Genomic DNA, 24,992 nt, shown 5'->3' with positions numbered 1-24,992 from the left:
AAGTTGTACACTTAATTTTAAATTTTAAATCAAAATATTTTAATCAATCGTTTTTGAAATAACCAATTTTAAAGTTAATATTTGGGAAAAAAAACTTAAAAAAAATACATTGAAAAATAATATTGTCAAGACTGTGAAAGAAGAGCAAAATTGAAGGATACTGAACATTAATCCAATGAATTTCCTATCAAACACTGAAAACTACATGTCTCTACGACTTCTAGTTTTTGAGAAAATTGAAAAATAAGAAAATATAAAAAAATATTAAAAATATAAATAAAAAAATAAAAATCTGATAAAAAAATGGTTTTCTTATTTTTCAATTTTCTCAAAAACTAGAAGTCGTAGAGACATGTAGTTTTCAGTGTTTGATAGGAAATTCATTGGATTAATGTTCAGTATCCTTCAATTTTGCTCTTCATTCACAGTCTTGACAATATTATTTTTCAATGTATTTTTTTTAAGTTTTTTTTCCCAAATATTAACTTTAAAATTGGTTATTTCAAAAACGATTGATTAAAATATTTTGATTTAAAATTTAAAATTAAGTGTACAACTTAACCTTTTAAAAAAAGCATCACTCATAACTGTAAGTGTTGCCGTTGTTTTTAAATATTTTTTTTTGGATTTTAAGTCATTTTTTAGAAAGTTGCATCTTTCCACTCACCTAACTAGGACTTATATCGGCCAGGACCGGCTGTAATTGCACAGCTCCTCTTAAAATCGCTTAGACAAACACATATATAAATTTCGACTTTACAGAATAAAGTTTCGTTTAATGCATGTAAACTTCGCACCTTTAATTTAGTCTGGCAGGCACTTGTGCACCTCAAAAAAGTCTGGCAATTTTTTTTTTGTTCTTCTCGATGGGTAAACTAAATTCTATAAAAATTACAGCCTTACAAGAGCAACTTTTTTTTTTTAATTTTTTTTACACTTTCAAGGTCATATATATATATGATGTGCACCGCTGAGGCCTGCCAGACCAAGATTTTTTTACTTAGCATGCTAAAAATTACCACTGTAAGAATTTGTAGCCTTACAAGAGCTACCTTAGTCAAATGTGCCACTAGCTCTTGGACTATAAGAAGTATAACTTCAAAAAAAATATAAAAACTTAAATTAAATGAAATTGAGGCCCAAAAAAGAAGTAGGTATGCAATTTAATTTGTTTTGTTATGATGCATTTTTAGAAAAAAATTCAAAATCGTTAGAGCTGTTTGCTACATTACCAAGTGGGTCCCGAAAGTCCGTCTGTCTGTCTGTCTGTCTGTATAAGGAGCTACAGCCTAAACGTATGGACCGATTAATGACAAACTTGGTATGTAGCCTTATTTGGCGACTCTCCAGAGGTGTTTTTGGAATTAATTTTTTTGGACCAAAAATAACGGTACTTGTCATATGCCGATTTTAGTAAAATTGAAATATCTCAAAAACGGCTCTAAAGATTTTGTTTAAAAAATTCAAATGTTAGTTTTAAGCTAAGGTCTATATTTCAATGAAAAAAATTTTTTTTGAAAATCATTAGGTATATTAACGGTACCTGCCATAGAACCGTTTTTTTTTTTCAAATTCGAATATCTCCGAAACTTCTTATTCGATTTCAACGAAACTTTTTGTGAAGAAGCTATTATATAATTTAAATATAAACCAAAAATAAAATTTTGAAAAAAATAATTTTTGGATTTTTAAAAAAATTTTGAAATTTTTTTTTTGAAAAATCAAATTTTTTTGAAATTTTGTTTTTAGATGTTGATTAGTGATTTCTACGAAATGACATTACAATTTTATTTTAAAACTTTATTTCCAAAAAATTATTTATAAAAAATTGTTTTTTTTTTTTTTTTAAACGGCTCAAAACGATTTTGAAAATTTTTTTCTAAAAATGCACGTTAATATATTAATCAAAACTGCATACTTGTTTTGGAGGGCAATTTAATTTCAGATTTTATTTTATTTTTTTTTTTTTTAACTAATTTTATTTTTTTTTTTTTCAAATTTCTGTATAAAAAGTCTTAAAAATCTAAGCAACTTTAACTCCAAGAGCAAGTTTGTGCGACCCAGTCGTGCATTTTATTTCATATCAGGTTTGAGTTGAAGCTGAATTTACGGATTCTATAGATCTTATGGCTTTTTCAGTATTTCAACTTAAAGTTTAGCTTAAAATAATAGCATTTTAACGTTAGACTATACAAATTCGTCGTGATTTTACGCCAAAAACTTATATTGTCAACACGAATTCTTAACTGTCACTTTCTGAACCTCCATTTTTCGGATTATTTGATATTAAATGTATGATTTTTAATATTGAATTAAAGTGTGGCAATATGTAGAGCTTACATTCATATAATTATTGCCTTTTATTAGCATTAGTAAACTAATTCAAATAAATTCATGTTTTAATTTTCTTTTGTATTGGTATAAACGTATGTTTCTTTCATCAACTATTTCAAATACAACATAACAACTAAGCATGTGGCCTATAAAATTGTTGTACGCTCCATGAATTCAATTTACTATTATTGTTTCGGTCCTGTGAGGACATCGCAATTAAGGCCAAACACAAGCACTATTATACACATTGGACATACGAATATATGTATATAAAATATACGCACGTTTCCGACTTTCTCGATACTCAGAAGATAGAATGTTAAACCAAAGTGACATGGTTTCATAAATGCATTCGGTCGATAAAATAATATTTAAATGAATATAGTATAAATGTATTCACATTTTTGTTAATAAATGAATCTTTGGCATCTTTGTCTAACATTTACTAACATGTTATGTTAGAATTCATTTCCTCTTTAGAAAATTCTTACTCAGAACTGTCGATAGAAAATCCAGGCCCGAGGAAATTCACACGCAGGCCTTTTAGTTAATTGCAAAACTATACTGAGATTTATATTATGCCAAAAGTGTTATAAATTGGTAAAGTAGGCAGGGGCGTACACTCCCTTGGGGCAAGCGGGGCGGCGCCCCGGGGCCCCCGACCGACCCCAGGGCCTCCACTGGAGACAATGCAGAGAAGGAAACTGTTAGCATAAATTGAGTTACGAAGTAAATTAAAATGTATTTGAATCACTTCCGATACAAGGGAGACAAATTATGTCATTGATTATGTCATTGTTTTTAAATCAATACCATATTGATTTAAAAAAAAGGTTACCCTAGGGGCCCCAAAAAATAAACTGCTTTTTTAAAAGAAAAATTATAATTTTATCTTAGGGCCCCAAAAAATATTACTTGAAAAATCTTTGCAACCACAAATAATACAAAAAAGCAAAAAAAATTTTGTTAATGGCATACCAAATATTACTTCAAGCCAGGGGCCCCAAAAGCCTTTACTTCAGGGCGTTAAAAAAAATTAAATTGAAAAAGATTCTTTTTTGAAGTAAATTACATCTGTCCCAAAAAATAATTTTTCAGGAACTCTGAGAGGCAATCAAATATTAATTTGGGGGCCCAAAAATATTCATCAAATTTTTTGTTGGCATGACAAATATTATTTGACGATCCTCAAAAGCTATTACTTCAGTGGTTCAAAACAATCAAAATTAAATATCAATTTAGGGGCCCCAACATAAATACATCAGGGCCCAAAATAAAAACATTACGTTATTGGTGGCATTCCGAATATTACATCAGAACAGAGGCCCCAATACCTATTAATTCTTGGCTACAAAAAAATTATATTATATTTTAGGGGCCTCTAAGCACTTAATTTTGAGGCCCAAATTTTTCAGGGGCCCCAAAAGAAATAAACTATGTTTGATGATGGAAAATCAAATGAGTACACATTACTTCAGAACAGAGGGCCCAAGAACTATCAATTCTAAGCTAAAAAAAAATTTATTTTAGGGGTCTATAAATATTTAATTTTGGGGGCCCCTAGTACAAGTATTTACTACTTTTATGATAAAAATTTTAAGTAAGTATAGCAAAGTGCATTACGAACATATTAAGGCCCATTTGCTGAAACGAGTCTTAAATATTTCTGTGAAACATAAACCTTTAAGTTCTACATAATGGTTTGCACGAACTTCAAATTCTGTCATAAATTCCTTTAAGTTTAACATAACTTAGGTGGAAGAAATTGTAGAACTTAAGCAGTTTATGTTTTACCTAAGCAAATTTATTTTACAAAATACGAGGGAATATAGCTTAAAAAATGCAACGGGTAGTAAAAAAGATTACTTAAAATTGAACTTAACTTGCGTGCAAACATATTTTTCATATTAATCATCCGTGGAGGGTAAAATTTTCTACACAAGCAATTTTGCAGCACACAAATTTGACAGTTTATCCAACTTATTCAAAGTTTTAGGTTTATGTGACGTTTTTAATTTTATTCTTGTGTCAAATAAAAATTTTTGAACTTTCGAAATATTAGTAATTTTTCCAAAAAAGATAAAAGAACACACAAACAATTCAATATTTAACCACATTTATTATTATTTAATCAAAAAAATTCAGAAAACATGAAAAATAATTGAATTTAAAATTTATTTGACATTTGAATTAAAATTCCCAGGGATTTCTAGCATGAAACTAAATCATTGCTAGGTTGAACATAAATATTTTTTAGAAACTTGGAATAAACTAAGTAAAAAATAAGAGCTATGTTCGACCTAGCTATGAATCAAATTTATGATCCGTATGAGCAAATGGGCCTAAAACATTAAAATAAACTTAAAAATAAATAAGCCATACAAAAAAAAATGTATGGCGTATACGTACTTTTTTTTGTATCTAAGGGGCCCACAAATATCAAAGGGGACCCAAAATTTAGTCTTGCCCCGGGGCCCCGGAGACTCAACGTACGCCACTGAAAGTAGGTACATCCAATTTCTTTTGGAATTCATTTTTACAAATTAGTCTTTATCTTGTACGTTGAATTGTTCCTTCTTCCATTCAACCTTGATAACATTTCTATTATTGCAATAAAACTTTATAATTTCTCAGGTTAAATGAAGTAATTGATTAGGAAAAACGCACGAAATTTTAAAATTAAACATTCTGAAGTTTAAAAATTCTTAGTGGCATCGAATATTTCTGTCTTTTTATACGTTTTCAATTTAACCACTTTATCAATGTTGGGTATTCCTGAAAATATACGAGTTTTAAATAAGAAAGGCCGGGACGGCTACTACGGCCGTGTCGTACAATTATATTCCCATTTTTGTTTTATCCATGTTCTTTTTTTCTCCTCGTTATCATAGTAGTTATAAATGCCTTAATGAGGTTTATGTAGTTTATGCTTATGCTTGGAATGAATTAACACAGTTTGATACTTTTTTTTTATAAAAGGGAAGATAATTTTGCTTTTTTATTTGAAAGAAAAATTACTATTCCCGATAAAATAAACAATAATTGGAAACATAAGCCTTATGATATGACTTTTTAAGTTACTTGATTGTTAAAGCAAAGAAATGGGTTAGTTAAACCCAAAATAAACTGCCACAATCAGCTTTCAACCCAGAATTAACTGCTGTCTTGTTACTTACTAAAATGTTCGTAATATCATATTGCTGATTTGGATAGGGATTCATATTGATAATTTCTATAGTAGCTTTTATTACTTTAAGGCTGGGTGGGACCACCACATAAACGGCTCAACGTTTATAAATTGGTGGATAATTTTCACATTTGAAAAGATAACGAAACACATTTTATTATTTAGATAACAAATAAGGCTTAAAATACTCGACCTTATAATTTCTAAATTTGAGCAATTGTAATTAGTGGAGTAACTTAAGCAAATTATTAGGGAACCCTCCGATTTCGATGATCTTTTTTTCAAACGTCGGTAATTAAAAATACTTTATCCTCTATAGGTTAAAAATTGCCAATGTTGCCGTATTGTGTTTTTTTTTTTAATTAAAATAATTTTTTTTTACAAACTTAATATTTTTTTCCTTAAATCTCTGAATTTAATGTTACCAAAAGATTCTCTAGGTAATTTAAGGAAAAATAATTTATGGTAGTAAGAGCTCACAAACTGACTTCAAACAAAAAAAAAATGTTTTGAAAACAACGTCCAGAAGCTCATTCCTTTCTGTAAAGTTTAAAACCACTGAATTTAATGAAGAGTTTTTGAAGAAAATGTATAATTTAACTACTTTTTTCAAACTTTTTCATAATAAAATAAGAATTTAATTTTAAGAATTTTTCGGCCATAGATATTATTAGTTAAATTCCGAAGAGAAAAAGTTAAATTTTATTGCAGTTTTAAAACAAAAACTAAAAATTACATTTTCGTATCGAAATAATTGATTTTCTCAAGACTTTAACAAAAAATAAGACATTTAAACTTTTGCTATTTAACCTTCAACAATAAGCCACAGTGAGCCTGAACAAGATTAAGGTTGACCTAAAATGACGACAAAAACTAAAGATGAGGCTTTGTTCCTAACTTTGAAATCGATTATTTCGAAAACAACTGCAAATTGCATATTTTATTACAAAAACATTTTAAAAACGACATGTTAAAATTTTTTCAATAAATTTGTTTTCAAAATTCTGAGTTCTGAGGACTAGTTCCCAAAAATCTTCAATTAAATTTAAAAAATCAACACGACAGAAGCGGCAATTAAACCAATAGAGGTTTAAGTATTTTTAGTTACTGATGATAGAAAAAAAAAATCATCAAAATCGGAGCTGTTGGGTCGGTTCCCTAATATTTCCATTTTTTGAGCTTTAGTTACTCCACTAAATTAAGAAAGTACAAAACACGATAATTTTGGTCTTTGTTTTAGTACGACTTGGTACTTGGTATTTGTTTTGGTCTTTGTTTTATACGATCTATTTGTTTTGTGTTTGTTTCTTAGTCAAACTTAAAATATTATTTTTTTTAATTCTGAGAAAAATCTCGAATTTAGTGACGCCTATGTGTTGAGGTCAGTTCAATTTTTGGAAAAACTTGTAATCTTAATTTTGGGGGTTAGTGACAATAAAAATGACTCCTTAGATATTTATTTCAATTACGACTGTGTTCTCAAAAATTTTAGAACTGAGCAAACATTTCTCTAAGAAGAAGATTTTATTAATTCTAGTGTGTCAGTTTGAATTTTAAGCATGACGTTTTTCTTTTAATAATTTTAACTACTGTTTGAGAGTGATTTTTTTTTATTAACTAAAAATTAAAACAAAAAAAAATATGGTACATCCAACCTGCAGGCATTGTACACCGCTTTGCATCGGCTCAAGGAAGTTCTCATAATCACAGATGATGTTCTAAGAATACAATATGCTAATAAGTCAGCTGAACGATTGCTCAACATGCGTTTGGTAAGCATCTAATCAATAAGCGACTGGAGTTTTATTCCTTCCTATTTGTGTTTACTACGTTTACTAACTTAAAAAGGATGTGTTTTGCACACTTTGTTATAACCGAAGGACGAAATCATAAGTAAACCGCTGGCGGATATTTTCATTTCGGATGTTTCATCAATTAGCACACAAGGCAAGAACATCAAAGAGTTTGATGGAATCCTGACTGTTAAGAGAAAAGGACACGATGGCATACCCATGCATGTTCGGGTGGTGCCTGTGGCATGCATAGGCAGGTGAGTACACAAAAATGTAAAAAAAAAAGGTAGCATTTGCTTAGCAATATTGCAAAGCAAATCATTCTTTCAAATGTTTTTTTTTTTTTTCTGTTTTGTTTTTTGTTTTTATTTTTTTTTTAATTAATCAATATGAGCCTTGCTTTACTGATAGTAGCTGTTGTTGTGTTGACTATAATTTAGGCAACCAACACATTATGTTTTTAATTTTGATGTTCCCGGAGGACAGACAGATTTTATTGCGTCATTGCCACAGCCTAAGGAGGCACCAAGGGGATCGCTTCATTCGATTCGAAGGGGCAGTTTCGATGTGCGTTCGGTAGCCTCAGATGGCTTACGCCGGACTAGTTTGGCCAAGCTCACTTCTCTGCCGTTAGAGGCACCAATTACAAAAGTAGGGTTATCTTGAGTTTTCCCACTTACCCGCTAGGGTTACATTTCTAATCGCACCCTTTTTTATTCCCACTGATAACTTTAGATTATTAATCTACTCTCCCAAGTACAGGAGAATTGCTCAGCGGATGAGGCAAAGCTCATAGATAAGGTGATGGAGTTCCTTAAGCGTGAAGGACTTTATAGTCCTCAAATGAAAGAAATAAGAACTGAGGATCCCATAGCAACCGATTTGATTGGTGCTTTATTAACGGTAAGTTTGATTCACTATTTTCAAATCATTGTAAAAAATTAATTTTGATATAATCAAAAGGGTCCTAACATATACTCGTCCAGAAGAAGCTCAAATGATTCTATAATCAGGACATCAACCAGTCGGCCATCAGGAATCTTACCAGCCAAGATGAAGGTAAAATATTTTTCAGCAGTACTGTTTATTTTAGAAAGAAGAAAAATATTTATTTGCATTTTGTTTGTATGTAACAGGCTACACCCCTCATTATGGAACTTCTCGAAGAATCTCTCTCGTGGGAATTTGATATTTTCAAATTAGAGGAAATCACCGAACACCGGCCCCTATTGTATTTGGGCATGGAAATGTTCCGGCGATTTGATGTGTTTGCCACATTTAATGTTGAGGAGAATGTGTTCAAAACATGGCTGGCGGTTATAGAGGCTCATTATCATTCACAAAACACATATCACAATAGCACACATGCAGCGGATGTCATGCAAGTAAGTACCTAGATTTTAAATCCGTCGGATCCTTTGATGTCAACAATAGATCAGTTCGATTTCCGTTTTCAGTGCACATCGGAGAATTGTTTCAGATTTCAGAACTGTGTTCTTTAATTCTCCGATTTTATGAATTTTGAACTTTCATTGTTCATATGTGAACATCTGATAATTTGTTACTTAAAATTTTTAATTGATGAGCAAGTATCTACGTGAGATCTAGTCACGCATTTTATTTCATTAACAAAAAAGAGCAACGGTAATAGTTAAAAAAATATAATGATGTAAAAAAAATTTACATCAGAAAACATCAGAACTTCATTAGTGCATATTCAGCGAGAAAATATCGAACACACCTTGGAATATGAGGTGAGATATCAAAAAGCAATCCGTCATGCAAGGTATTCTATTGGTCACCCCTTTCTGTCCCAACCTTCAACTTCAACAGATTAATTGACGCAACACACGTTACGAATTCTATGGGTTGGGCCCTTAAGTATGATAAAGAGATAGTTAAGTTGATTACATTTCTGACAGGAGATCAAGCTCTTAAATATCATGAAAATAGATTTGTTGTAATGGTCTCTCGAGAGCCTAAAACTTAGACAAGTCACCATTGCCTTTTGACCCTTTATCACTTTTGTTGCTTTCTCAATCTCCGTGTTTGATTTCGTATATTTGACTACGACTTCACATTATTCCTTCTTCTTCTTCCCTAAGCGCTTCGGGGCATCCTTTTAAAGGCCTCCATTGACTTGGTGTTTCTCACCACATCAGTAATAAAACTTAGAATCTTTTGGTGAAGGAACTGCCGATTGAAGTATTGTCTCAACAGCATTCCTGATTGCATTATCACTATCCTTCGAAAAGGTCGTCAGCTTTCTTTTGAGTAATTTGATTTCTCACAAGTTTTAGAGAAAGTTTGGCAGCCTAAAATGATTCTGCTACAATTATTCGCATTGCAACTTTCTTCCCTTGACTTCATCGAAAAGCTTCAATGGATCCCCATGAAATAGGACCCCACACAAAATCATATTCCAAGAAGTAAATACCTCTCATATTTTCGAAGTATAAAATGAAAAAAAAAGATATTCGATTTTTTCTACCCACCCTAATGCACATAAATAACACTGGTCAACAAAATTTAACTTTTTTTTTTGCCACAAGAACCAAAATATACTTTTCTAGTAGTTTTTTGGGTGCTGAATCCGAATCTGAAGTCGAAAAATTTGATTGGCCTCCGTTTTTAAATATTACCGTTATAAAATGCTAAAAAACGTCATTTTGGCAGTTTTCGAGATTCTGTTTTTATGTGGGGTAATTCATTATAAACAAATTTGTAACGGTTATTATAACAATATATATTCTTCTTTCAAAAACTGTTTACCTAAATTTTGCCGATATCTCTTTTATTGCTCGAGATATCTTAAGTTTCATTTAATAAGCCAAAGAGAAACTAAACTTAATCTAAAGTATAAGTCACTGGTCACAGAATTTTTGCCACAAGAACGAAAATATACTTTTCTGAAGGTTTTCGAGTTGCTGAACTCAAATTCGCAATCGGAAAAATCGAATCCACAATCAGAAAAATTCTATTAGCCTTCGTTCTTGAAATATAACCGTTATAAAAAAAAACCTTTTTTTTTGCATTTTATAACGGTAATATTTCAAGAACGAAGGCTAATAGAATTTTTCTGATTGTGGATTCGAGTTCAGCAACCCAAAAACCTTTAGAAAAGTATATTTTGATTCTTGTGGCAAAAAAACTTTAATTTGGTTGGCCAGTGTTGTTTCTGATTCATAGACCGCTACTTAAATTTTAAATATCTCGGGCAATAAAAGAGATATCGGAAAGATTTAAACATTTTTTGAAAACCAGCTCTTATAGGCAACGTTACAAATTTATTCATAATGAATTACTCCACATAAAAACATAACCTCGAAAACAGCCAAAATTACGTTTTTTGACATTTTCTAACGGTAATATTTCAAAAACGAAGGCCAATCAAACTTTTCTGTCTTAAGATTCGGATTCAACACCCCAAAAACTACTAGAAAAGTATATTTTTGTGGCAAAAACCTCGTTGACCAGTGTAATCGGCCCTAGCGAGGTACCCATTGTAGCGGAAATTTTTCCGATTTGCTACGAATCGGAGAGTTTTTACCTGTCGGAATCGGAGAATTTTTCGCTCCGACGCTTCGGATACCTCGCTAGGGCCGAATAAGAAATCTTTACATTTCTAGTAGGTAAACAAAAAAAGATCTTATCAAAATTAAATGACTTCAAATTTAACAGAGTTTAAACGAATCCAATTTATTTTAATAAGAAATCTTATTGTTTTAAACAGAATAAATTTAAAGTGGCCATCATCTTATTTTAAAGTGCTTTATTTTTCTCCGTGTAGTCATTCAAAAATGATTATCGTCACTAATAAAGTTGAAGAACAAAATCACTTGTAACCAGAGTTGAAGAAAATTTACAAATTTGCAGTTCTTAATCTATACAATATTTCACAAAGAAGACTATTTTATAAAGATTTAAAAATTCTCGTTACTAAAAACTAAAATAATTAAAAAATTTTTTTTAGGCAACTGGAGCATTTATGACCCAATTAGCAGCTAAAGAAATGGTGATGGATCGAATGGATGAAGCTACAGCATTAATTGCATCCGCAGCCCATGACATTGATCATCCAGGAAGATCCTCAGCTTTCCTATGTAACTCAAATAGTCCATTGGCCATAATGTATAATGATTTAACTGTACTGGAATCGCATCATGCGGCAACTACTTTTAAGTTAACTTTAGGTAAAGTGTCAAAACTGAATTACAATTATTAATTTATTTGATATAAATTTTGATTTTTTTTTTTATCATTTTAGGGGATGATAAGATAAATATATTTAAGAATTTAGACAAGGATACCTATAAATCTGTGAGGAGTGTTATCATTGATATGATTCTAGCCACTGAAATGACGCGGCATTTTGAAAATTTAGCCAAGTTTGTTAGTGTTTTTGGAGCTGATGTGGAACCAAAAGATGTAAGTTAATTTTTGTTTTTTACTTTTCATTTTAATATCAAACATACATCGGTTTTTTAAAACTTTATTTGTGATAAGTTTTGGGTGATTCCCGAAGAGTACATTAAATTCTTTCTTTCTCAATTTTAGATAGTACAATCGGAAGATGATAGCCAGCTTCTTATACGGCGGATGTTAATTAAAGTAGCAGATGTTAGTAATCCAGCGAGACCGCTCAACTATTGTGTCGAATGGGCTCGACGAATAGCCGAAGAATATTTTACACAAACCGATGAAGAAAAGGCTAATTCACTGCCAATCGTAATGCCAATGTTTGACCGTGCCACTTGCAGTATACCCAAAAGCCAAATAGGATTCATAGAATTTATAATTCAAGACATGATCCATGCATGGGACAGTAAGTTTATTTCAAACTTATTCAATTCCATAACTTTTTCTAATTTCGTATTTTGTTATATAATAGGTTTTATTGACATGCCACATCTTATCACTCACATGCAGCAGAATTATTCTCAATGGAAAAAGTTCGAAGAACAAGGAGTTCACACTTTGGCCGATATAAAAAACAAACAAGTTACTTTGAGCTCAACAAAAGGAACTTTCAAATAACATAAGGCAATTCGAAGGCTGTTCGCTGGTTTTCTTTCGCCTCAACAAGTGCAGCCTCATTGTTCACTATCATCCCATGGAGATAACAATTAAATGATTTGAAATCAAAATTTGAAAACGAAAGATTAATGTTTTTTGAAAAATGCTTGATGCATTCTCGAGAACACAATATTTATTAAAAAAAAACAGAATTTTTGAATTGACAATGTACTTGTACATAATCTTACTATGTAAAGTTTCTTGTTGTTTGTCATGAAAAGAAAAAATATCTCTGACTTTATCTCAAACTTAAAGACGGAAACTTTTAGTTTTTAGTTAGACCAAAAAAAAAAAACATTTCAATGAATAATTTACAAAAAATGAATTTCAGAATTCTATTAATTGGTTAAATGTTAGATTTAAAAACAACAATCTATTACAAAAAAAAAAACTCATCTGTACTTAGTAGATGCATTATCTTGAGGTTTCAAATATTTACTATACAATTTTCAAGTTATGTTAAATCAGATTGAAAAAGAAAAAACAAAAACCAATATACTTCCAAGAGTTGAGTGATTTAATAATTTTCTATTTCTCATTAAAAAAAAAAAAAAATATATGATCACTTTCGTATATTTTAATCTTAGTTAAATTTCTACAAGAAAAAAAAAATAAATAAACAATCGATTGTACATTTTTTACTTTATAAATACATAAATATAAAATATAGACTTCAACCTATTCTAAGTGTGGCTATGCTGGTCATGGCGTCTTCTTATTATATTTAATGAAAATAAAAAATATAATAATTTTAATGAATATGACTTTATAAAAAATGAAAAAAAAAAAATAAACAGAAATAAATTTAAACATTATGTACCTATTTAGAAAAATTTAACTTTTAAAACAAAAAGAAAATACAACACAAAATATACTTATATATATATATATAGGGGAGAGTGGGGCTAAATGTAACAGGGGTAAGAATTAACAGCTAAAAAAAGCGATGTTCCTTTCAATATTAAGAAACGCGTAAAGGAGAAAAATGCTCAATTTTTGCATATCTACCGGCACATTTTCTTCAGATGAAGATTAGACGACAGGGTGAGAAGTTACACTAGTGGTGCCCAAAAAATGCATGTTTGTAACTTTTTTTTTTAATTTTATTTTTGGTCTACCTCTTTACCCGAAAAAGATAGAGTGCTAAGTGTTTTTTTGTTATATGCAACTGTGTTTTGGCTCAAATTGCGTGTATATGTTATGTCTATATCAATTTCGCTTTTTTTTTAAATTGATTTTATGTGCCAAATTTCATGCTGGGGCTAGTTGTAACATTTTTCCGGGGCAAGTTGTACCATGTAAAAACCTACCTATACTGAAAAATTGTTTACCTAATATAATTAACAACCCTGAATATGAATGCTTGTAATTGAATTTGTATTTATTTTGAAATTGGAAACAAATTTTTGAACCACCACTTGAATTCATAAAGCTTATAAAACAATTTATGAATTCGAATAACTTTTATTTAAGACTACTGTCAAATTTTCTCTGGAAATCTTGGATTTGCTCCACTTTTTACAAATTTGCACCAAAATTTCATGACTGAGGTTTGTTTTTATTGTTATTAATTAAAAATAAATAAATATAAACAAATAAAGGTATTTTTCTCTTATTTTTAGTTCTTGGTACAACCTACCCCGGTATGTGTTACACTTTGCCCCGTATGTGGGGTAAGTTGAAACAACACGATTTTTTTTTTGGAAGCTTTATTTTTCAACATTACCGTTATGTTTTGCTAAATTTTTATGATGGATCTTGGAGCTAAAACATGGGTCTTTAATTTAAAAAAGGTCTGGTTGACCCACTTTCAAATTTGTAGGAGAACCATCGATTTTAGAAAAAAGTGTTACATTTGGCCCCACTCTCCCCTATATATATTTCAATAAACATATATATTATGTATGTATACTTCTGTAATAATTTATAACATATCATTATTTAGAAATACATATTTGTGAGGAAAAAAAAATGTTGGTTTACATTATTTATTTAATAACAACTGGTGTACTAATAGATGGAACAAAAATATGGGTTAAGTTAACATGCTGCCGAATCGATCTTTTAAGAATTACTTCTTTAATCCTTTCAGAGTAAGGTTATGGATAATTATAATTATGATATTCTATGGCAGACCGCAGACATAGAGTATTATTTAAGCAAAGAAATCGAGAAATATACCATACAGGATACAGACGAGCAAAAATATGGAATAACTGTTTTTTTCTTTTAAAAAGAACAATAGGGTATTTCCATTGTAACGGGTGTGACACAGTTACTAAATGTTTTGTTCTTGGTTTGTGAACTATTCACTAAATAAGGTATTAAATAGCTTCACTTCAAAACCTCATAAATTTTGATGTTAAAATATTTTTAAAATTACGTATTGTTAACATGTTCTTCAATGTCACAAACTCTTAAGATAAAACAGGTGTGACGTTAGGAAATTGATTTGGTCTTCTTCGGTGACTTTAAGAAGACATATTGAAAATTATTGAATGAAGAGACGTGGATATTGCATTCAAAAGAGGTTTCTAGTAAGCATATATTTGAAAGATATTTATAAAAATCTATGAATTTATAAAAAAATCAAAAATTTAGCGGGTGTGACATATTTTTGTAACGGGTGTGACATTGTATGCAAAAAGTTATGTATACAATATTATAAACATCAAAACAAAAATCATTAACTTAAAGTTTCAAATATTTAAGCTATATTTACACAATAAATAATTTAAAAAATTTTTTCAGCAAATTATTTCGATTTTGGATAAAAATGCGCGTTCACCGGGAAGCAGTTTGTGCTTTGAAAACTTTTAGAGCTTTTATTTTTCTCATCTTTTACTCAAAAACTCCTCATTTTTTTTAATTTTTAGATTGAGGTACAATAGGGTGCTTCTTAAAAATCAATTTTCGAAATTTTAATGGGACACCCTTTCATTTTGTTCTTCCTGCCTTAAATATAAATTGGGTAAATTTGGTCCAGTTTAAACTTGTTCTAGGGGTCGCTACCACAACTCAAAGTTTTGAAAAATACACCAAATTTTGTTTTTTTTTTTCTCAGAAAATTTAAAAATTTGTAATCAGAATTAAGTACTTTATATTAAATCTTAAACTGTTTTGAAAGAAGTTTTGATAAAAATACAGCGGAATAAAAATGAAGTTTAATTTTGAATATTTTTGAATTTGACATTTTTTTGTGTTATTCTGTAGAATAGCTTAATTGAAAAATTCAATGATTTTATCTGATTGTTTATGAGCTTAATATCTTTATTCGACAGACAATTAACTGACTGTTTATTAGAAGATTGAAAAATCGGGTCTTAAACGTACTTTGTATTGTAACAAAAAAAAATTTGTTGAAATTGATCTTTTTTTTTTTACTTAAATCTTTAGTGAATGGTAGCGACTCCTAAATTTTAATATTAAAATCGGAAAAAAATACCATACACTATGCTTATATGGTATTATTCACACTTAACAGGAATACGCATTTAGGTTAATAATTTCAACTTTATTTTTTTCAGATTTTTCTGAAAAAAATTCAAAAGGTACCCCTTGCAAAAAAAACTACGTTTTGAAAAATTTTCTCCAAATCCAGCGAGAGAAAATCAAAAGGAAGGCCTTTCTAAGCTCTGTTCATTTCATAACTGTAAACCAAGAGTTTCTTTCAAGTCTGGTTGCTGATATGAGTTATTTGCAAATCTACAAATATTTTTGTTTTCTTAGTTTCGCAGGCATGTAACTTGGAACCAAAGTCTCGAAACAAATTTTGGTTTACATATATGTATCAATTCTCAGTAAAAAGGCCTATGTATTAAGATTAATTTTTTTCAGATTTTCATAAAGGAGAATGCTCAAAAAAAACCCAGCACCGATACGAATGAGACCTATATGGGTTGAAAGGGCATCAATAGTAGATAACAAATATGAATTATTTTTTTTCAAAAAACCATCCCCGGAACTTACTATGACGATTGTTATTTTCGAACTATAGGGTGTTTTTTTAGCCAAAACTTTTTTCAGGGAAGTCTGATTGTCTTGGTTTTAGTTCCATGGGATACAGAATCGAAAAAATACCCTAAGATCATGTGTCATAAGCTAAAATTGAATTTTAAATGACGTCGTTGGTTGTTTTTGGACATAATATCCAACCAAAGGACCCACTGGAATTATGTGGAAGGTTGCTGAGAAATTCGCATCTAAACTTTTTGAACACAACATTTATATTAACTTCATTTTAAAATTGCTTATTGTTCTTTCCCAAATTATCGACTGCAAGAACTGTAACTTTTCGACTGCATACTAAAACTCAATACTTTTTCCGTGATTTTTTTTTTATCTGACTGTAATATCGACTACGTCTTTTATGTCACAATAAATTATATTTTCATAAATCTAATTGTGGTAAATCTCAGACGTATGATAATGATAAAAATATTCTTACGCAGTTTTAATGGCAAGCAGTGTTATTGTTATGGTTCTTATCATCACAACCTATTCAAAGTTTATTGATAAAAATAGAGTGCAACTACAGGAATTGATAACATTGTTTTGAATATTATACGTTAAGGTTGATACCTTTATATTTTTGTGCTTATTTTCTTCTCCCTTAAAGAGTAACAAAGTTAAAATAAAGAAACCCATTTATTTAGATAACAGCAGGGAAATACCTAAAGAACATCATAGGGTTGCATAAACTTGTTCAATGAATTAATAATAATCACTATCATATTTTAAAAAAAATTATATACATACATAAGTTCAATAAAAATAATGCGGCTTTGTAAACTGTATCAGTTTATCTTACGCTGTACTTGCCTTGCGTGCGCACTTCTAGTTGGTTGGGGTTGTTCCATTTGAACGCACCGCACATTTAAACGCAACGCAGGGTTGGATACTGATACTCGAGGGTCGAGGGTCTGATGAGTATTTCTTCAAATCAAGGGGCACGGTAGTGCCCAGCCAAGTTCTCTAGTAACTTTGGCACTACACCCTTATTTACAGGAAACAACTCAGGCCATTTTCGACCCCCCTCTAACTTCCACACCAAAGATGCCAGAATTTTCAAACTCCCTACATTTGTTTAGCTGGTCAAAACCTGGTCCTCACAAAATTTCAGGCTCTTACGATGAGTAGTTTTTGAGATATAGGGCTTCAAAAATCGCAAAAACCGTAACTGATTCACTGATTCACTGACTCACTGACAGATCATCAAAATTATGGAGAACTTCCCGCTATCGTAGAAACTTGAAATTTTACACGGTGATAGGACTTGTGGTGTATACAAAGGGAAAAATTGAAATTTTTTGAGATTTTTAATTGAGGGGGCGTGGCATCCGCCCATTTCCGCTGAATTTTCATCAAATATTATAAAGCACTTCTGATTATCGTAGAATCTTGAAATTTGGTAGAATGGTAGAGATGATAGTTTATACAAAGGAAACAATTTAAAATTTGAGAATTTTAGCCAGGGGGCGTGGCAAACGCCCATTTCCGCTGAATTTTCATCAAATATTATAGGGCACTTCTGATTCGTAGAATCTTGAAATTTGGTAGAATGGTAGAGATGGTAGTTTATACAAAGGAAAAAATTTAAAATTTGAGAATTTTAGCCAGGGGGCGTGGCAACCACCCTTTTTCCTCTGAATTTTCATCAAATATATAGATTTTCAATTCTTCAGCCATACCTTGCAAAAAGTAGTGAAATCACAACAAAAACAATACTGTTAAAAAAAGAGCCAAGTTCTTCTATATTGAAATTATGCTGGCAAAAAAATTACTGAGATATAAAAGTGTACCAAGATCTAAAGCTATACCGAAAATGAGCCCTCGCTCGGAGATGAACAAACCCGAAGCAATGAAGGTGTTTTTTGGAACAATCAAATCTAAGCACCGAAGACAAGGAGTAAAACTTAAGCCAAGAAATTAAATCCATGATTTTATATTTTAATTAGAATGTGATATGATGAAATACGGACATAAATGTATGTACATGCGCTAATAGAACCCAAGCACCGAAACCTGGCTATGTGAAGTCGGCAGCCCTAAATGCTAATTTTTTTTTCAAACCTGCCTGGTTCGATTGCCCAAGGTTAGCTCAGGATATTCCAAGATTTTTTTTCGTAAACCCCCTCTTAGTTCTAATATTATAACGAAATTATGTTTTTACCTCAAAAATAAAAAAAGAAAAAAAATTGATTCAGTGCAAAAATTGTTGTTTTTGCATTGTGGTTCGTTTGCCTAACGTTAGTCCAGGATAGCCCAACTTTTTTCCACAATTTTTTCAAAAGATACAATAAATTTCTTTTCATATCAGAAACCAAAAATATTATGATTTTTTTGTCTGTACAGAAATTGTTAGTTTAAACCGTGGTTTTTTTCGTCAGCCCAACTTTATTTCCTACCCTTAGTATAAAAATTATAGAAGCATTTTTTTGTATTCACCTAAAAAAAAAAATAGTACGCATACACCACAGTGACCTTAATTAATTTATAATTTAAATAAAAGTAAATCCACTGGTGTAAGCACTGCACCTCAAATGTTATTCTTACTTGATTGAATGTAGTCCATATAACATACCTATTAAAAAGCTTTAGCTTAAAAAACACAAAATAAAAATATTTGAAGTGTAAAAATCATTGATTTTGTTGGTTTACCAGATGAGCACTTAGAAAAGCTACATGCCTAGTAAAATATATCCAACTTTTTTTCAAAAGTAACAACAATCATTAAATGGTATTGCAGGTGATTTCATTTTCAGTACACGAATAGTACTTTTAAACCTTTCTCAACTAACTATAGTAATTCCAATAAATTACATCAGTTTTTTTTCGCTAGTCCACCCTTATTTCAAAAATTATGAAAAAAACATTTTTTTTTTTTTTCAAATTACTAACCTCTTAAAAATCAAAAAAAAAAAATTCAGTGCAAAAATTGTCCTTTTTACATTTTTCTCAGTAAACTATGGTAATTCCAACAAATTACATCATTTTTTTTTTCTCAAGTCCAATTTGTTTTTTTTTTTTTGTCAGTGTAAATTGTCCTTTTTACAAAATAAAAACAGTACAAACCTCTTTTCCGACATACTCCCGAACACATTCCATAACAAACAATTTTGGTTTTTAAACTTATTTGCCTACGCTATTATTAGAGCAGAATTAAATAATTCTCTCTTGTTCATCTGCATCTTATTTCATGAATTCATAACAAGCCCTTATCTTCATGATTGACCTCCTTTTTTCAATAATAAATTGTTCAAAGAATGATTAAAAGTGCAGTATTTTAATATAATCCTGATCAGTTAGTATTCCTCCAGTGAGTAGCCACTTTCTCTTTTAAATCGAATTCATCTAAAAATAACTTTATTTTACCAAAAAAAAAAAAAAACTATTAATCGATTCTACCAGAATTGACCCGAATTCAACATGAATTATGTAAGATTTAAAAAATAAAAAACAAATAAATATATTCACTCTAAGTTTTATCTACGACTGCCAACAATTATGCTGTAATATTCAAGACCTACCTCATTTATGTTAATCAGCTTAAGATCTTGCTGAATGTTTGTTTATAATATTTCTACATATTTGGTAGCTTCAAAAGAAAGTCATCTGAGAGGTTTGCACCTGATCATTAAAAAAAAAAACCATAAACCTTGACACACATACATATTTAATGTAAGTTTGTTTATAAAAACTTTGTCGAAAGGCAAATTAAACTTTCTTTTTTAATTAGAATGATTGCATTTAGTCGAAGGAGAGTTAGAATAAGAACACTACGCACTAACGCATGCTTTATTCTCAATGTTACCTTTAAAGTAATTAAATAATACATGTTTACTAAAACTTATACTGCATTTTTTTGTATGCTATGTTACTCATTATAAGATGCAAAATCGCATTCCAAGTTGGACCCAAAGCCAAACTTAAATCTTTTTGGTAACGAGAAAAAGTCATCGGCTGAGTGCGACAGTCGATTGGTATCCATCGAATGGTCAAGTTCGATAAAATTAAGCTGTGGCACAGTAAAGTTTAAATACATTTTAAAAGTAAGTGAAAATTGTAAGTACTTTCGACGCGACAGACAAAAATAAAAGTGTTGTGATGTGAGGTAGACATTGAAAGAGTGAAAGTTATTGCAACACGATCTCGCAGTTATATAATAAACGGTTCAAACACATTTAACACCTGGTGTTAAATGATTTAGAGAGAAGTTAACAAGGTCAAATGACTTTGATGATCGTATTTTGTTAAATTTTTCACGTTTAAGACTTATTAAAGTTTTCAGTTGGTTTTCTCGGATTATCAAAACATTTTGGTTTTATTAAAAAAAATTATTAGTTTGTAACGGTTTGTTTTAATAGAAATTAAAATTTGTTTAAATGTCTGTTATAGCCAGATAATCTTGTTGATTCTGCAGAGCAAATCCATGTTTAAAATAAATCTGGTTGTTCTACTTTTGGAAGAGTTGTTTAATCGGTATAGATTCAAAGAATATTCGTAGTTTTCGGCCTCGCAAGTCGAACGAACCATTGTCAAAAATGCAAAATAAACTAGATTATAATAATTTTAAAGCATAATATTACAAAAAAAAAATAATAAAAAATTTGCTAAAAAAAATCTAGAGTCAATTATTCTGATGTGTATTGAGATTCTTACCCTAAAAATGTATTCACGGTGCAAATAGTGCTTAAATATTTGAAGTTTGAAGTTATTGATTTTTTCTTTGATGTTTAAATATTTTAAAAATACAGTGTCACACCCGTTACACAAATATGTCACACCCGTTACATTTTTAATTGCTATATAACATACATAAAATTAAATCTCCTTTCATACTGAACACGATATCCACGAATTTTCATTCAAAAATCTACAATGTAGCTTCTAAAAGTCACCGAAGCAGGCTGAATTGATTTTCGAACGTAACACCCATTACATCTAATCTTAAGAGTTTTCGACGTTGAAAGACAGGTTAAAAAAATATTAATTTAAACATATATTAAAAACTAAATATATTAAGTGTTGAAGCTTTTAAATACTTTATTTAGTGCATAGTATGCAACCCAAGAATAAAAAACTATGTAACTGTGTCATACCCGTTACAATGGAAATACACACAGGTGAAATTTTCAAGCTTGTATTTTTTTTTTGTTCTACTATGTTTTGGCTTTGATATTTTACCTCTCTTAAATTTTTTTTTTTGAAAACCATCATAATGGCTCATACGTCTCATAGAACGGTTCTTTCTGACTTTGTCCCTAGTTCAATTTAAACGAATTTTGTTATACAAAAGCTTTTATATGGTTTGATATAAAAAAAAATAATTTTTTTTTTGGAAAATTAACCTTTGAAAAAGTGGTCTGAATTTCATCGAAAGTTGAATTTTAGTGTTGATAAATAGTTACTTCATAATGGCATACTATCACATTTGTACCTTTTTTTTTAATTCTATGTATTTATAAAAAATTTGTTTTATATAAAAAAAACATCGTCTCAAACGATTTACCTAGATATTTTTTTTTTATTCAAATTGGTTACTCTTTTGAAACTCAAAATCGAAGTTTAAAAAAAAATCTTTATTTTTATGTTTTACTGTAAGAAAAAGTTCGTGCGGGCCTGTCGTGCATTTATGTTATTTTTAGGTTTATTTTAATGTTTTAATATGTTCGTAATGCATTTTGCTATACTTACTTAAAATGTCTCTCATAAAAGTAGTAAACACTTGTACTAGGGGCCCCCAAAATTAAATATTTAGGGATCCCTAAAGTAAAAATTTTTTTAGCTTAGAATTGATAGTCCTTGGGGCCTCTGTTCTGAAGTAATAAATACATATTTTATTTTCCATCATCAGACATATTTTTTTTTATTTTGGGGCCCTTGAAAAATTATTTTTAGAGCCTCAAAATTAAGTGCTTAGAGGCCCCTAAAATATAATATAATTTTTTTGGAGCCAAGAATTAATAGGTATTGGGGCCTCTGTTCTGAAGTAATATTCGGAATGCCACCAATAACGTAATGTTTTTATTTTGGGCCCTGATGTATTTATGTTGGGGCCCCTGAATTTATATTTAATTTTCCATTTGATTGTTTTGAACCACTTTTGAAGATCCTCAAATAATATTTTTTTGCTTTTTTTGGGCCCCTAATGTATTATTTGTGGTGGCAAAGATTTTTCAAGTAATATTTTTTGGGGCCCTTAGATAAAATTATAATTTTTCTTTTAAAAAAGCAGTTTATTTTTTTTTGGGGCCCCTGTGGTAACTTTTTTTAAAATCAATATACATATATTGTGTGGCTACCAATGCATTATGCATTACACTGAATGACATAATCTGTCTCCCAGTGGGGGCCCTGGGGTCAGTCAGGGGCCCCGGGGCACCACCCCGCTTGCCCCAAGGGAGTGTACGCCCCTGGGTGTAATATGTAACATACCAGACGATACGAACCTAGTTCCGTTAGCTTCAGGCAGGAGAGCGGTTCTAAAGTCCCCATTTTTTTTATCTCGTATTTGTTTTGAAAAAAAAAACCAAACTACGCCAAAATAATTTTAGAAAAAATCAAAACCAATCAAATTTCCCAAAAAAAGTGTTGGGGTCAACATTCTGTTTTAAAAAATTCTGTTCAAAATTCTGCTTTCAAAATTCTGTTTTACAAAATTCTCTTTCAAAATGCTGCTTTTCATAATTCCAAAACCTTTTTTATTTTGCAGAATTTTAGATCATCCTTTCACTTATTTATGCAAGATTTGCAAAATGTATTATTAATTGGATTGCTTACTACTATTTTTTTGAAAAGGAATATTTTGTATCACTTTTGAGCTTTTTTGAAAAATTTCTTTTTTTTAAGATAACATCTACATTAGGGTGGGTCAAAAAAATCGAAATTCTTTTTTTTTATTTGGTACTCCGAAAAATCGATTGCTAGACACCTCTAGAATATACACACCAAATATGAGCTCTTTATATTAATGGAAAGGTCCTCCGCTTTTAAATTTTCCATTTTTGCATCAAGCTTCTACAAAAAAAAATTATTTTTTTTATAAATCGACTTTTTGCAAATTTCTTTGCTTATTCTTGTAGGAAATTGAACGCTCCACAAAAAAGACCTTATGCTCTTTTTTCGTTTATCTAACCGTTTAATAGATATTTGAGGTCCAAAAATCGAGAAAATCTTTAAAAATTCGTTTTTTGTTCTTAATTTTGTAACAAATTGAAAAATTATAATAAACAAACGCGCAAGACTTATTCTTGTAGGAAGCAGATTGGTCCACAAAAAAGGTCTTAATAATTTTTTTCAATAATCTAACCATTCTAAAGATATTCGAGGTCAAAGTTAAAAAAAAATATGAAAACATTTTTTACTTTTCAAAATTTTCTAATTCACTGAAAATTCAATATTTTCAAATTAGCAAGATGTTTTCTTGTAGGGGCTTAAACGTTCTATAAAAAGTTCCTTTGCAGCAAATTAATTGCTTTAACAGTTAAGAAGATATTCATATCCAAACTAATGCCTACTGATTTCAATAGTTTTCTTGATACAAGTATGCATTGCGATTTGAATACGATTATCTTCTAAACGGTTAAAGCAATTAATTTGCTGCTAAGGAACTTTTTATAGAACGTTTAAGCCCCTACAAGAAAACATCTTGCTAATTTGAAAATATTGAATTTTCAGTGAATTAGAAAATTTTGAAAAGTAAAAAATGTTTTCATATTTTTTTTAACTTTGACCTCGAATATCTTTAGAATGCACAGTGGGTCACCTCCCATACAAAGTGCGGTCGAAAATATAATGACCATTTTTTTTTTAATGAAACACCTGTATTATCATTTTATATGATTTATTATTGCAAAAAAATGCATCAAGTCAGTTTTTTGAAATTTTGGTTATTTTCAAGAAAAATAAAAAAAGGTAAAACATTTTTTTTTTGAAAATATAAAAAAAAATGGTTAATGCCGGAAATGGACCTGCCTGTCAGTCGAGCACTTTACCCTTACCCTCTAGTTCAGTCTTTTATAAAAATAATAGTGCCAAAAAGGAATTTATTTAGTTTTACGTTGTAATTTTTTTTTCTCCGTGTATCGTCATTTAAACTCGTATTACTCGAAAAGGGGAAAAAACGGCGCTATTATTTCGAAAGGTAAGACGGTATTCTTCATTTGAGATATTAAATTGTAGAGGGCACTCGAAGGCAAACCAACTAAATCTCTAATTTAATGAAAATTGAGCTAAATAAAAATGGTTAAAATTGCTTCGCTAACGAGCCCCATTACAATTAGCCTTAATGTTATTTAACAATATAATTTATGTTTTTAGAAAGTATTAACCTTCTCGTTTAATATCCATAACAATTTAATACTGTTCACAATTTTTTTTCACTATCGCAAGTTCACACCTTATAACTGCAGCGATTAAAAAACTGTACCTTTTTTTATATACCGACTTTGAATGGCTATTAAGAAATGAAAAAAAGGGTGACCGTCAAATTTTTTTTGGTTTTGGTTCGATGGGAGATTGTAGAACGTTGTTTAATCATTGGATTTTAAAAAATTGACATTTACTTTTTTTATTTTTGACCTATGGCGGGACCCACTGTG

The 24,992-nt window shown here is 30.0% G+C and overlaps 1 protein-coding gene across 4 annotated transcripts in view; it reads left to right on the top strand.

The window, feature by feature from the left end:
* The window catches only part of LOC129907035 (high affinity cAMP-specific and IBMX-insensitive 3',5'-cyclic phosphodiesterase 8), a 157,236-nt gene extending 143,988 nt beyond the window's left edge, over positions 1-13,248 (top strand). For 3 of the 4 annotated variants that reach the window (XM_055983076.1, XM_055983077.1, XM_055983073.1), the window contains 10 exons: positions 7,183-7,293; positions 7,402-7,571; positions 7,755-7,965; positions 8,050-8,217; positions 8,278-8,373; positions 8,451-8,699; positions 11,288-11,507; positions 11,582-11,742; positions 11,872-12,139; positions 12,206-13,248. In XM_055983076.1, coding sequence (XP_055839051.1) covers positions 7,183-7,293; positions 7,402-7,571; positions 7,755-7,965; positions 8,050-8,217; positions 8,278-8,373; positions 8,451-8,699; positions 11,288-11,507; positions 11,582-11,742; positions 11,872-12,139; positions 12,206-12,351 — 1,800 coding nt within the window. In that variant the 3' untranslated portion in view covers positions 12,352-13,248. The remainder of the gene's footprint in view (positions 1-7,182; positions 7,294-7,401; positions 7,572-7,754; positions 7,966-8,049; positions 8,218-8,277; positions 8,374-8,450; positions 8,700-11,287; positions 11,508-11,581; positions 11,743-11,871; positions 12,140-12,205) is intronic. The other variant, XM_055983075.1, reaches the window with a different exon arrangement.
* The last annotated feature ends 11,744 nt before the right edge of the window (positions 13,249-24,992 follow it).

Source organism: Episyrphus balteatus, chromosome 1, assembly GCF_945859705.1.
Source record: "Episyrphus balteatus chromosome 1, idEpiBalt1.1, whole genome shotgun sequence".
Taxonomy (NCBI): domain Eukaryota; kingdom Metazoa; phylum Arthropoda; class Insecta; order Diptera; family Syrphidae; genus Episyrphus; species Episyrphus balteatus.
Note: the sequence above shows the minus strand (reverse complement) of the source record. Positions and strands in the feature narration are given on the sequence as shown.